The sequence below is a fragment of the Salmo trutta genome, chromosome 26, assembly GCF_901001165.1.
Source record: "Salmo trutta chromosome 26, fSalTru1.1, whole genome shotgun sequence".
Lineage (NCBI taxonomy): Eukaryota > Metazoa > Chordata > Actinopteri > Salmoniformes > Salmonidae > Salmo > Salmo trutta.
This window is the reverse complement of record NC_042982.1, coordinates 16,849,272-16,864,797: the sequence shown is the minus strand read 5'-3', so window position 1 is coordinate 16,864,797 and position 15,526 is coordinate 16,849,272. Positions and strand designations below refer to the sequence as shown.

The 15,526-nt window shown below is 44.3% G+C and overlaps 1 protein-coding gene across 3 annotated transcripts in view; it reads left to right on the top strand.

Moving 5' to 3' along the window:
* LOC115163276 (protein phosphatase 1L) overlaps positions 1–14,594 on the top strand; it is a 39,863-nt gene extending 25,269 nt beyond the window's left edge. For 2 of the 3 annotated variants that reach the window (XM_029715015.1, XM_029715017.1), the window contains exons 3-4: positions 10,687–10,848; positions 14,057–14,594. In XM_029715015.1, the coding sequence (XP_029570875.1) occupies positions 10,687–10,848; positions 14,057–14,406 (512 nt within the window). In that variant the 3' untranslated portion in view covers positions 14,407–14,594. The remainder of the gene's footprint in view (positions 1–10,686; positions 10,849–14,056) is intronic. The other variant, XM_029715016.1, reaches the window with a different exon arrangement.
* The last annotated feature ends 932 nt before the right edge of the window (positions 14,595–15,526 follow it).

Genomic DNA, 15,526 nt, shown 5'->3' with positions numbered 1-15,526 from the left:
AAGTGTATGCATGGGTTTGTTTTGTGTACATGAGCGGGGTAGGCTAGGGGCAGACATGCATTTCTCCTGGACTCCTATAAGGAAGGAGCCCATTACTATTGTGATGTTTGCTCACATTGGTTTGCTCATTCCTACACTTGTTTTTCTAGGAGCCCTAAATTGCTGCTTGCAAAGTATTTCTGACTTTGCTGTTCACGGTTGTTTACAGTGGGCTCAGGCTCCGGCCGTGCTGCTTATTCAGCTGTTGAAATATATCTTTATCTTCATCAGACGTAGTAATGACCGGAGAGAAAGAGGGAGAGAAAGTGTCAAAGCCCACTCCTCAGCTGCCTCTCCTCAGGGTGGCTTGACAGATGGTGCTTTCAGAAAGTGTTCATAACCCTTGACTTATTCCACATTTTTTGTTGTTACAGCCTGAATTCAAAATTGATTACATAGATTTTTTTTCTCTCACTCATCTAAACACAATATCAAATCAAATCAAATCAAATCAAATTTATTTATATAGCCCTTCGTACATCAGCTGAAATCTCAAAGTGCTGTACAGAAACCCAGCCTAAAACCCCAAACAGCAAGCAATGCATGTGAAAGAAGCACGGTGGCTGGGAAAAACTCCCTAGGAAAAACTCCTGAGAAAGGCCAAAAACCTAGGAAGAAACCTAGAGAGGAACCAGGCTATGAGGGGTGGCCAGTCCTCTTCTGGCTGTGCCGGGTGGATATTATAACAGAACATGGTCAAGATGTTAAAATGTTCGTAAATGACCAGCATGGTCAAATAATAATAATCATAGTAATTGTCGAGGGTGCAACAAGCACGTCCGGTGAACAGGTCAGGGTTCCGTAGCCGCAGGCAGAACAGTTGAAACTGGAGCAGCAGCATGGCCAGGTGGACTGGGGACAGCAAGGAGTCATCATGCCAGGTAGTCCTAGGGCTCAGGTCCTCCGAGAGAAAGAGAGAAAGAAAGAGAGAATTAGAGAGAGCATATTTACATTCACACAGGACACTGGATAAGACAAGAGAATACTCCAGATGTAACAGACTGACCCTAGCCCCCCGACACATAAACTACTGCAGCATAAATACTGGAGGCTGAGACAGGAGGGATCAGAAGACACTGTGGCCCCATCCGATGATACCCCCGGACAGGGCCAAACAGGCAGGATATAACCCCACCCACTTTGCCAAAGCACAGCCCCCACACCACTAGAGGGATATCTACAACCACCAACTTACCGTCCTAAGACAAGGCCGAGTATAGCCCACAAAGATGTCTGCCACGGCACAACCCAAGGGGGGGGCGCCAACCCAGACAGGAAGACCACGTCAGTGGCTCAACCTACTCAAGTGACGCACCCCTCCCATGGACGGCATGGAAGAACACCAGTAAGTCAGTGACTCAGCCCCTGTAAAAGGGTTAGAGGCAGAGAATCCCAGTGGGAAGAGGGGAATCGACAAGGCAGAGACAGCAAGGGCGGTTCGTTGCTCCAGCCTTTCCGTTCACCTTCACACTCCTGGGCCAGACTATACTTAATCATAGGACCTACTGAAGAGATAAGTCTTCAGTAAAGACTTAAAGGTTGAGACTGAGTCTGCGTCTCTCACATGGGTAGGCAGACCATTCCATAAAAATGGAGCTCTATAGGAGAAAGCCCTACCTCCAGCCGTTTGCTTAGAAATTCTAGGGACAATTAGGAGGCCTGCGTCTTGTGACCGTAGCGTACGTGTAGGTATGTACGGCAGGACCAAATCGGAAAGATAGGTAGGAGCAAGCCCATGTAATGCTTTGTAGGTTAGCAGTAAAACCTTGAAATCAGCCCTTGCCTTAACAGGAAGCCAGTGTAGGGAAGCTAGCACTGGAGTAATATGATCAAATTTTTTGGTTCTAGTCAGGATTCTAGCAGCCGTATTTAGCACTAACTGAAGTTTGTTTAGTGCTTTATCCGGGTAGCCGGAAAGTAGAGCATTGCAGTAGTCGAGCCTAGAAGTAACAAAAGCATGGATTAATTTTTCTGCGTCATTTTTGGACAGAAAGTTTCTGATTTTTGCAATGTTACGTAGATGGAAAAAAGCTGTCCTTGAAGCAGTCTTGATATGTTCTTCAAAAGAGAGATCAGGGTCCAGAGTAACGCCGAGGTCCTTCACAGTTTTATTTGAGACGACTGTACAACCATCCAGATTAATTGTCAGATTCAACAGAAGATCTCTTTGTTTCTTGGGACCTAGGACAAGCATCTCTGTTTTGTCCGAGTTTAAAAGTAGAAAATTTGCAGCCATCCACTTCCTTATGTCTGAAACACAGGCTTCTAGCGAGGGCAATTTTGGGGCTTCACCATGTTTCATTGAAATGTACAGCTGTGTGTCGTCCGCATAGCAGTGAAATTTAACATTATGTTTTCGAATGACATCCCCAAGAGGTAAAATATATAGTGAAAACAATAGTGGTCCTAGAACGGAACCTTGAGGAACACCGAAATTTACAATTGATTTGTCAGAGGACGAACCATTCACAGAGACAAACTGATATCTTTCCGACAGATAAGATCTAAACCAGGCCAGAACTTGTCCATGTAGACCAATTTGGGTTTCCAATCTCTCCAAAAGAATGTGGTGATCGATGGTATCAAAAGCGGCACTAAGATCTAGGAGCACGAGGACAGATGCAGAGCCTCGGTCTGACGTCATTAAAAGGTCATTTACCACCTTCACAAGTGCAGTCTCAGTGCTATGATGGGGTCTAAAACCAGACTGAAGCGTTTCGTATATGCCATAATGACAAAGTGAAAACATGTTTTTAGACATTTTTGCGTATTTATTGGAAATGAAATGCAGAAGTATGTAATTTACGTAAGTATTCACAATCCTGATTCATTACTTTGTAGAAGGTACTTCTCAGAGTTTTTCACACCTGGATTGTGCAACAATTGCCCATTTTATTGTTTTCAAAATTCTTCAACTCTGTCAAATTGGTAGTTGATCATTGCTAGACAAACATTTTCAGGTCTTGCCATACATTTTCAAGTCGATTTATGTCAAAAGTATAACTCAGCCACTCAGCAACATTCACTGTCTTCTTGGTAAGTAACTCCAGTGTAGATTTGGACTTGTTTTATGTTGAATTTTCCTTTCAGCAGGACAATATCACCCAGTGTCTGGTGGAAAGCAGACTGAACCAGGTTTTCCTCTAGGATTCTGCCAGTGTTTAGCTCCCTTCTTTCTGTTTTATCCTGAAAAACTCCCCAGTCCTTACTGATTACAAGTATACCCAAACTATTACGGACTACAATGGGAAGCGCAGCTGCAAGCTGCCCAGTGACACAAGCCTACCAGATGAGCTAAATTACTTCTATGCTCGCTTCGAGGCAAGCAACACTGAAGCATGCATGAGGGCACCAACTGTTCCGTTGAAATAACGCTCTCTGTAACCGATGTAAGATCTTTAAACAGGTCAACATTCACAAGGACGCAGATGGATTACCATGACGTGTACTCCGAGCATGCGCTGACCAACTGGCTAGTGTCTTCACTAACATTTTCAACCTATCCCTGACTGAGTCGGTAATACCAAAATGTTTCAAGCAGACCACAATGGTCCCTGTGCCCAAGAACACCAAGGTAACCTGCCTAAATGACTACTGACCCGTGGCACTCACGTCTGTAGTCATGAAATGCTTTGAAAGGCTGGTCATGGCTCACATCAACACCATTATCCCAGGAACTCTAAACCCACTCCAATTTGCATACCGCCGCAACAGATCCACAGATGATGCAATCTCTATTGCACTCCACACTGCCCTTTCCCACCTGGACAAAAGGAACACCTATATGAGAATGCTATTCATTGACTACAGCTCAGCATTCAACACCTTAGTGCCCACAAAGCTCATCACTAAGCTAAGTACCCTGGGACTAAACACCTCCCTCTGCAACTGGATCCTGGACTTCCTGACAGGCCGTACCCAGGTGGTAAGGGTAGGTAGCAACACATCCGCCACGCTGATCCTCAACACGGGGGGCCCCTCAGGGGTGCATGGTCAGTCCCCTCCCTGTACTCCCTGTTCACTCATGACTGCATGGCCAAACACGACTCCAACACCATCATTAAGTTTGCCAATGACACAACAGTGGTAGGCCTAATCACCGACAATGATGAGACAGCCTATAGGAGGAGGTCAGAGACCTGGCAGTGTGGTGCCAGGATAACAACCTGTCCCTCAATGTGATCAAGACGACAGGAGATGATCGTGGACTACAGGAAAAGGTAGGCCGAGCACGCCCCCATTCTCATCGACAGGGCTGTTGTGGAGTAGGTTGAGAGCTTCAGGTTCCTTGGTGTCAACATCACCAACGAACTATCGTGGTCCAAACACGCAGTCGGGCACGACAAAACCTATTCCCACTCAGGAGACTGAAAATATTTGGCATGGGTCCTCAGATCCTCAAAGTTATACAGCTGCACCATTGAGAGCATCCTGACTGGTTGCATCACCGCCTGGTATGGCAACTGCTCGGCCTCCGACCGCAAGGCACTACATAGGGTAGTGCGTACGGCCCAGTACATCACTGGGGCCAAGCTTCCTGCCATCCAGGACCTCTATACCAGGCAGTGTCAGAGGAATGCCCTAAACATTGTCAAAGGCTCCAGCTACCCTAGTCATAGACTGTTCTCTCTGCTACCGCACGGCAAGTGGTACCGGAGCGCCAAGTCTAGGTCCAAAAGGCCATATGACTCCTGAACAGCTAATCAAATGGCTACCCGGACTATTTGCATTTTACGCTGCTGCTAGTCTCTCTTTTACTATCTATGCATAGCCACTTTACCTCTACCTACATGTACATATTACCTTGACTAACCTGTGCCCCCGCACATTGACTCTGTACCGGTACCCCTTGTATATAGCCTCGCTATTGTTATTTTATTGTTGCTCTTAAATTTTTTGTTATTTAAAAAAAAAAAAAAATTTTACTTCAGTTTATTTTAATAAATACTTTAACACTTATTTTTCTTAACTGCATTGTTGGTTAAGGGCTTGTAAGTAAGCATTTCACTAAGTTCTACACCTGTGACATGCGCTGAATACAACAAGTAAAATGTGATTTGATAACATGATGCAGCCACCACTATGCTTGAAAATATGGAGTGGTACTCAGTAATATGTTGTATTCAGGACAAAAAGGGAATTGCTTTGCCACATTTTTTTTGCAGTATTACTTTAGTGTTTTTGCAAACAAGATGCATGTTTTAGAATATTATTCTGTACATGCTTTCTTCTTTTCACTCTGTCAATTAGCTTAGTATTGTGGAGTAACTACAATGTTGATCCATCCTCCATCCATCACAGCCGTTAAACTCCATCACTGTTTTAAAGTCACCGTTGGCCTCATGGTGAAATCCCCTGAGAGGTTTCCTTCCCCTCCGGCAACTGGGTTAGGAAGGACGCCTGTATCTTTGTAGTGACTGGGTGTATTGATGCACCATCCGAAGTGTAATTAATAACTTCACCATGCTCAAAGGGATATTCTGCTTTTTAAATATCTACCAATAGGTGCCCTTCTTTGCGAGGTATTGGAAAACCTCCCTCATCTTTGTTGAATCTGTTTGAAATTCACTGCACAACTGCGGGACCTTACAATTATCTGTATGTGTGGGGTACAGACATGAGGTAGTCAATCAAAAATCATATTAAGCACTATTATTGCTCACAGAGTGAGTCCATGCAACTTATTAAACAAATTTGTATTCCTGTACTTATTTAGGCTTTTCATTTTTAAATAATTTGTAAAAATGTCTAAACACATTTCCACTTTGATATTATGGGGTATTGTGTGTAGGCCAGTGACACACAATCTCAATTTCATCCATTTTAAATTCATGCTGTAACACAACAAAATGCGGAAAAAGTTAAGGGATGTCAATAATTTCTGAAGGCACTGTACAGAGCATTTGGAAAATATTCAGACCCCTCCCACTTTTTCCACATTTTGTTATGTTACAGCCTTATTCTAAAATGGATTAAATCACCCCCCCCCCCCCCCAATCTACACACAATATGCCATAATGACAAAGTTAAAACTGTTTTTTAGAAATGTTTGCACATTTATTACAAATTTTTAAAAACATACCTTATTTACATAAGTAGACCCTTTGCTATGAGACTCAATTGAGCTCAGTTGCATCCTGTTTCCATTGAGCATCCTTTCTACAACTTGACTGGGGTCCACCTGTGGTAAATTCAATTGATTGGACATGATTTGTAAAGGCACACACAACTGTTTTTATATAAGGTCCCACAGTTGACAGTGCATGTAAGAGCAAAAACCAAGCCATGAGGTTCAAGGAATTGTCCATAGAGCTCAGAGACAGGATTGTGTCGAGGCACAGATCTGGGGAAGGGTACCAAACTTTTTTTGCAGGGACTGGGAGACTAGTCAGGATTGAGGGAAGGATGAACAGAGCAAAGTACAGAGATCCTTGATGAAAACCTCCTCCAGAATGCTCTGAACATCTCTGGAGAGACCTGAAAATAGCTGTGCAGTGACGTTCCCCATCCAACCTGACAGAGCTTGACAGGATCTGCAGAGAAGAATAGGAGAAACTCTCCAAATACAGTTGTGCCAAGCTTGTAGCGTCCAAGAAGACTCGAGGCTGTAATCGCTTTCAACGAAGTACTGAGTAAAGGTTCTGGTTACTTATGTAAATGTGATTAGTTTTTTTTATTTTTAATAAATTAGCAAAGAATTCTAAACCTGTTTTTGCTTTGTCATTATGGGGTATTGTGTGTAGATTGAGGGACAAACTATTTAATCCCTTTTAGAATAAGGCTGTAACGTAACAATGTGGAAGACGTGAAAAGGTCTGAATACCTTCTGAATGCACTGTGTATAGGGCGAGAGGGTATAGAGTTACATGATAAGGGGAATAGAAAGAAAGGGGAAGGAGGACAAAAGAGCGAACAAAGGGTTGGACAGACAAAGGGCCAGTGTATGGAACAGAGAGAAAGAGAGGTGAAGGTGGGAAAGAGCAAGAAGAGAGTAAGCCAAGGGACAGAAATGGGGATGGTAACAGTGATATGATAAAGGTGACAGAAGGTGATACTGAAAGGGGAAGAGTGTAGTCCTGAACTCATAGAGCGAGGGAGATGGAGCGCCATCCATCTTCACCTCCACCCATACTCGTTTAGCACCCACAGGACCGGGGGGGGGGGAGCAAAGTTGTCACAACAGATCCAATGATGGTTTATTCAGAATGTAGGGAAGAGAGCTAAAGTATTCATGATAAGCTGGCGGTAAGGACTCGCTTCACACACTGCGATTTCAGGAATGCAGCACACGGAATGTCTCTGCCTCTCTCCTGGTATTCGGGATCCTGACAACTTAATGTTCGGAGTGGGAGGTGGAGAAAGAGGGCGAGCGTCCGAGAGGAAGAGAACAAACGAGTGAGAATTCGGGAGAGGGTGTTCTACGGAATAAAGTTCTTTGCATGTAACTTATTATTCTGAGTGGGAGTTGGGGGAGAGAGAGTGATGGAGTGTTTTATCCTATAGAGTGTACAGAACACTATAGTAGTTTATTCACAGCACAGAACCTCGTGACTCAGATGAGTGTGTAATTGAATGCGTGGCTGGTTTAAGCCGTTTAAGCTGTCAGGCTGTGTCAGTCCCATTCTACTGGAGGTCATGTGACATGATAGTAAAAGTGCTGTACCCGAGACCATAACAAGCTAACTCCCGGTCTGGGCGCGACAGTTGGCTTTTAGGTTACTCCTCCTGCAAGGTTACTCTTCCCGCGACGTGCCCACTTAGTGGAGGCACTACCTCTGTTAGTCATTTAGCAGACGCTCTTATCCAGAGCCACTTACAGTAGTGACTGCATACATTTTCATATTGGCCCCCTGTGGGAATCAAACCCACAACCTTGGCATTGCAAGAGCCATGCTCTACCAGCTGAGCCACACGGGACCACTCTGCTCCCTTTTGACCTCCTACTCTCTGCAGAAATCCCAGCTGCTGATAGAAATCTATTGTGTGATCTGTGTCACTCAGTCCAGTGGAAAAGGCAAAACTAGCCTACCCACAAGCCCCATCTTCCTTCTGCTCTTCCATCCCTCTCTCTCCCACCCCTTCCTCTCTCCCTCTCCCACCCCTTCCTCTCTCCCTCTCCCACCCCTTCCTCTCTCCCTCTCCCACCCCTTCCTCTCTCCCTCTCCCACCCCTTCCTCTCTCCCTCTCCCACCCCTCCTTCCATCCCTCCCACCCCTCCTTCTCTCCCTACCTCTCTCCCACCCCCCCATCCCTCCTTTCCCTCCAAAGCAAGATGCCCTGTTGATTCTCAGACTGAGGTTTCAACCGGTCCCTCCTAGCACTATTATGTTCATTATCCTCCTGTATTTCACTCATCCCTTTGTTTGGACGACAGTAACAATGATTTAAGATTGAGCCCAAAGATAATCTTACCATAAAGCTACGCTACATAAAAAAATCCTGCTTTTGTGTTGCAAAGCATTAGTCAGCCATGTATTGAATTGGCTCTGAGTTTTCTGCCCAACTGCCTCCCTGAGTCTTGGGGCGGGGGGGGGATCAGTTGGACTGGTAATTGTTTTTGATTGTTGTCCTTATATCTGATTGAGCGGGTAGATCATTTAGGGACTGAAGCTTTGAGCTTTTGTTGTTATCAGGCCGAGCAGAGTCCCCAGGACAACCTCCTATCAGATGTATCCCTCGCTCCTTTCATCCGTCCATCCATTGTTTATCTGGGAACAATAGATGGAAAAAGAGAATGAAGTGAGACAGAGGCCTCTGATGAAATGGCCAAGAGCTAAGTCTATTCAAACCGTCTTTTATTACAGTGAGTTATTTAACATTTCTTTGGCCTGGTATGTCTAAGAGGACAACTAATCTTTTTATAGTCAGGACCTGGGTTTAATAGGGAAAAGCTGATATCTAGACCAGCACAGGATGTATGGGGAAGCCATTTATTTTGGACTGGATAGTAGATGTTTTTATTTTAGAAAGCGGGTAGACAATGGCATGGACATAGCCTACTTTAGTGTGCTCACATGACTAATTGTAGAATTTGACGTGCCCAGGCCATGCCTAATGCTCAGGAAAAAAGAGAGCGGAACAGGGTAGAGCCTAGCTAATTGAAGAAGAGAGTTAGCCTAGGTACTGTATGTTACGTTAATTGAAAACGTGAACTAACGTAGATATGCTAGGCTAATTGGAGAAGTCAATCTGTAGGTATCCTTGGCTAATTGAAGGAGTGAACTAGCTCAGGTATGCTAGGCTAATTTGGAGAAGTCAGTCTATGTAGGTATGCTAGGTTTAATTGGATTTGTGGATGTGCACAGGGTAAAGTTGAGCTAATCAGATAGTGGTGTGTGTGTGCTAGGATGATGGTTTAATTGGAGAAGGAGAGGTATGTGTGTGTGCGGCTCGGTGAAACTTATTGGGGAAGGGTGCGCTTGCAGGGCAGTGCAGCCCATTTTCTCCATCACAACGGGAACCCGATAAAAACTAATTAGCTGGACGGCATGGCACAGAGAGGTGCCAGCTGTAGACCGGAGCAGGAGAGGATTAGACACACAAAGAGAGATGAAAAGATAGAATGGCTAACTTTTGTGTTCACTCTCCTATCTCCCATCTTCCCTTCTTGTTTCCACTTTCTCTCTACCCCCGCTTTCCCTCTGTCTGCACCATCCTCTCTTTCTCTCCTCTTGCCTCTCTCATTCTGGCTCCGTTTTCTGTTTGCTTTGTTATTTTTCCCTCATCCAAAGCTATAAATGGGAATAATAAAATCACTGTCCTGCTGAGAAGTAATCTCATTTTCCCTTCACTCGCCCTCGACTTCTCTCCTCCTCTTTCCCCTTTTATTCACCATCTCGTGCTCTGCATCTCTCACTCCCCCCATTTTTCTCTCTTCCTACATTATTTCTTGATCAGCTTCAGGCGGCTCGGTGCGTCTTTGCCTCTAAATGATTGAAGCGAATGGAAAGAACACATCACCAGGGAGCTGGACCTGTTTAATTTCCTCACTAAGCCCTGAAACAGCAGAGTATAACCCAATTCCTGCAATGGAAAATCACAATCACATCACAAGTGTAGACATGCAATGTAGGCGCAGGGTAGAAACTGAAGGCAGGTTCATTCAATGAAATGGACCTCCCCTCACTCCCTCTCCCTGCCAGTCCCAAAGCCTCTCTCCTCCTTGGGGTGGTCCAGTCAGATGTCCCCATCCCCCCTATGCCCTGTTCTGGGTTGTGTGGTGTGCAAACAGACAGATGGTCAAACAGACTGGTATGTTCTCACTGCAGGGCTTTGGATCTCAGACAATGGGCTTCAGTCTCAGCCCAGAGACTGGGAAACCAAACAAAGAAGGGAAAGGGAGAAGAAAACAACCCAAAGAGGACAACTTTTTGAAGTGCTGTTTTCAAAGGGCTGTGGCTGTCTATTGTTGGAGAGGGTTTGTTTGTGCAAGCGCACGCTATAGCGCATGTGTCAAAGTCATTCCACGGAGGGCTGAGTCTGCGAGTTTTCGCTGCTCCCTTGTATTTGATTGTTGAACTAAAGTCACTGATTAGAGAGGAACTACCTCCCCTGCTATACAGTGACTTTGGCAATAGGATGTTGAAGTTCTATTCAAGAGTAATATGGTTCTATTCATCTTTCTCCTCCCCGTCCTCCCTCTCTCAGGTAGCACATGTCTGGTGGCCCTGCTGTCTGATAAAGTGTTGACAGTGGCGAACGTTGGCGACTCGCGCGGAGTGCTCTGTGACAAAGATGGCAATGCCATCGCCCTGTCTCATGATCACAAGCCCTACCAGCTCAAAGAACGCAAGAGGATCAAGAAGGCTGGTGAGCAAAAGGACATGCCTTAATAATTGGTTTAGGATAAGTTCTCTCCACCACTAGTCCTGATCTTAAACATTATACAGTTGAAGTCGCAAGTTTACATACGCCTTAGCCAAATACATTTAAACTCAGTTTTTCACAATTCCTGACATTTAATCCTAGTAAGAAATCCCTGTCTTAGGTCAGTTAGGATCACCACTTCATTTTAAGAATGTGAAATGTCAGAATAATAGTAGAGATAATGATTTATTTCAGCTTTCACTTCTTTCATCACATTCCCAGTGGGTCAGAAGTTTACATACACTCAATTAGTATTTGGTAGCATTGCCTTTTAAATTGTTTAACTTGGGTCAAATGTTTTAGATAGCCTTCCACAAGCTTCCCACAATAAGTTGGGTGAATTTTGGCCCATTCCTCCTGACAGAGCTGGTGTAACTGAGTCAGGTTTGTAGGCCTCCTTGCTCGCACACGCATTTTGTATAGGATTGAGGTCAGGGCTTTGTGATGGCCACTCTAATACCTTGACTTTGTCCTTAAGCCATTTTGCCACAACTTTGGAAGTATGCTTGGGGTCATTGTCCATTTGGAAGACCCATTTGCGACCAAGCTTTAACTTCCTGACTGATGTCTTGAGATGTTGTTTCAATATATCCACATCATTTTCCATCCTCATGATACCATCTATTTTGAAGTGCACCAGTCTCTCCTGCAGAAAAGCACCCCCACAACATGATGCTGCCACCCCCGTGCTTCACGGTTGGGATGGTGTTCTTCAGCTTGCAAGCATCCCCCTTTTTCCTCCAAACATAACGATGGTCAATATGGCCAAACAGTTCTATTTTTGTTTTATGAGACCAGAGGACATTTCTCCGAAAAGTATGATTTTTGTCCCCATGTGCAACTGCAAACCATATTCTGGCTTTTTTATGGTGGTTTTGGAGCAGTTGTTTCTTCCTTGCTGAGCGGCCTTTCAGGTTATGTCGATATAGGACACTTTTGTACCTGTTTCCTCCAGCATCTTCACAAGGTCCTTTGCTGTTTTTCTGGGATTGATTTGCACTTTTCGCACCACAGTACGTTCATCTCTAGGAGACAGAATGCGTCTCCTTCCTGAGCGGTATGACGGCTGCGTGGTCCCATGGTGTTTATACTTGCGTACTATTGTTTTGTACAGATGAACATAGTACCTTCAGGCGTTTGGAAATTGCGTCCAAAGATGAACCAGACTTGTGGAGGTCTACAATTATTTTTCCTGAGGTCTTGGCTGATTTCTGCTGATTTTCCCATGATGTCAAGCAAAGAGGCAGTGAGTTTGAAGGTAGGCCTTGAAATACATCCACAGGTACACCTCCAGTTGACTCAAATGATGTCAATTAGCCTATCAGAAGCTTCTGAAGCCATGACATCATTTTCTGGAATTTTCCAAGCTGTTTAAAGGCACAGTCAACTTAGTGTATGTAAACTTCTGACCCATTGGAATTGTGATGGCTTCCCTGTGGCTCAGTTGGTAGAGCATGGTGTTTGCAACGCCAGCATGGTGTGTGCAACGTCAGGGTTGTGGGTTTGATTCCCACAGGGGCCAGTACAAAAAAAAAAAATTGCATGAAATGTATGCATTCACTACTGTAAGTCGCTCTGGATAAGAGCATCTGCTAAATGACAAAAATGTAAATGTAAATGATACAGTGAATTATAAGTGAAATAATCTGTCTGCAAACAATTGTTGGAAAAATGACTTGTGTCATGCACAAAGTAGATGTCCTAACCGACTTGCCAAAACTATAGTTTATTAACAAGACATTTGTGGAGTGTTTGAAAAATGAGTTTTAATGACGCCAACCTAAGTGTACGTAAACTTCTGACTTCAACTGTAGATGAACCCACATAACTATCCCTGGTTCAGCTGTTATATTGTAGCTATACTGAGGAGTAAACCATGCCTCTGCCAAATGAAGATTATATATATATCAGGAGCACTATCCATGACTACTCCCATGACCCTGATCGCCGATTTATTATCTTAACATTTCCTTGATGACATCATAGCTTTATATAGATCAAGGGGGGCCAGTGAGGAATGGAATGCACTCCTCAAGAGAACCCCAAAAACGTCTACAGAGCCCATTGGCCTGTGATGTAATTATCATTTTATACTGTTTCATATTCTCCTTCATGTGAAAGTGATTTTGATGGAATTGAGCCTTTAGTCAAATGAGTAACAAATCAAGTAGGACGGACACACTATTGTAATTTGTGGCTGTCCATAGCTCACCATCGCCATCTACAGGTTGCTGTGGGTAGTGGAGCTGCAAATAAGTCATGACAGCGAATGACCCACAAACTGGGTAAGCTAGTTGCCTAGCAGTTTCCAGAAACTGACCAAAGTAACTGTGTAAGTAAGTGTAAAGTCAGTGGTCATAAGTTCACCCCAGCTTCCATGACTGTTTACAACATCTGCTCTGTCATTATTATTACTTGGGTCTCCCATGTGCCGCAGCGGTCTAAGGCACTGCATCTCAGTGCTGGAGGCATCATTATAGACCCTGGTTCGATTCCAGGCTGCATCACAACCAGTTGCGATTGGGAGTCCCATAGGGCGGCGCACAATTGACCCAGTGTTGGCTGGGGTAGGCTGTCATTGTTAATAGAATTTCTTCTTAACTGACTTGCCTAGTTAAATAAAATATTATGACTGTTATTATATAGCTATTATGATGCAGGGTTCAAGTTAAGGGTAACCCTGTGTTTACCTCCCGTTGAGTATGGCTTCCAAGTAAAGTCTTTTATCCAGTGTGTTACTCTGATTCCTCTTCATGGGTAATTCTCTAGTAACCTGGCTCGGTGCTCTGGCAGTGGGAGAGAATGCGAACACACAGAGACACACACAGGCAGGGCGGTGCAGACCTCTCATGTGTGTACTGTTTCTTTTTCTGCTTTACCTTTGAACTTCAGTACTGTGTGTGAACTGTGTCCAATATAAACCATTGTGTCAGTGAAAAGATGTTAAACCAAAGAAAATACATTTTGTGCGCTGATCCATTTATTCCCCCCCTTCTTGAATGGCTTCATACCGTAGTTGATAAAGATTCATGGATCTGCCCATGGTCTTAGGAACACAAAACATTTGTTTTATCTCTTCATCTGCTGTAACTAAAAGCCATTGGTTTCTTCTCTCTGTTTTCCCTCTCTCTCCCCATCCTCCCCCCTCCAGGTGGCTTCATCAGTTTCAACGGTTCGTGGCGTGTTCAGGGCATCCTGGCCATGTCTCGCTCGCTGGGCGACTACCCTCTGAAGAACCTGAATGTTGTCATCCCCAACCCCGACATCATGACCTTTGACCTAGATAAGCTGCAGCCAGAGTTTATGATCCTGGCGTCGGACGGGCTGTGGGACGCGTTCAGCAACGAGGAGGCCGTACGCTTCATCAAAGAGCGCCTCGACGAACCCCACTTTGGCGCCAAGAGCATCGTCCTGCAATCTTTCTACCGCGGGTGCCCGGACAACATAACCGTCATGGTGGTCAAATTCAAAGGTGCCGGTGGCAAGGCCGCAGAGCAGTAGACCTACTGATACATCCAAAGGAGAGATCTATATTATATATGAATATATATGTATGTGTGTGCATAGGTTTAAAAGAAAAGAGAAAACAAGCCGGCAGTTTTTGGAGCGACAACTGTTTGTATTGAAGATATTTACAGAAATTAGTCATTCGCCACCATGATGCAAACACTAAAATGTACACATACAAATTCACTCACACTCTCGAACAGTCACTTGTTTAGTTTTTTCTGCAATCCTACACTGTGTCACTGTTACTGTTTTGCATAAGAGGTACACCAAGATATCAACATAATTTGAAGTCGAGACCAAGTTGCAGTGATTTGTACATCTCTGAGAGAACCTTTATCAGCAGATGTCATCTGATTTGGTGCTTACATACATCAGAGCACCTGTAACTGAACACCTGTTTGGTTAGCCAGAGGGGCTAAATAGTTTCTGTTTAAAGAGAGCTCAGACTAGACAAACGTAACTGTGTTCTCTTCGGTTTTGTCTGGCATGGCCTATTTTTTTGGGGGGGGGGCAGGCAATCAAACAGACAGTGACTGATTGGATTAAGATGGCATTAGATGCGTGCTCTGCGGTCCTAAACAACTGACTGTTGTTGCCTGCATGAGTGTATCATGTCAAATCACATTCAGTTTGAGGCTTCACTGTCACCCCTTGATTTCTAACGATCTGTTGTTCTGAACATTGGCCATCTTGTCTGTCGGCTCCCTAGCTCCATGTTGATTTTTGACCTGCAGTTGAGTACCCCCAAATGACTGCACTGAGAATTGCAACTGTATTTTGAAGTTCTGTAGTTTATTGGTACTAAATATAATAGATTCCTTTCCTCATTCATGCAGACTACTAACGATGCCATCTATGCCTGTCTGTCGACAACGATCTGTGGTTGTCCCTCTGCCCAGAATACATTTCTTTAACTCTAATCCCATGTTAACCCTGATCTAGGAATGAGTGGCACTTTGACACTAGTTGCACAAATGTGTGCACCATGCTGTTATTATTAATGTTATGCCAGTCTTTTGAATTCATTTTCACATGCGTGGTGGCATTGTACTGTTTGAATACCCGACACGTCTTTATTCTGATCATTGGCAGCCGATTGTCTTTCTGAAGT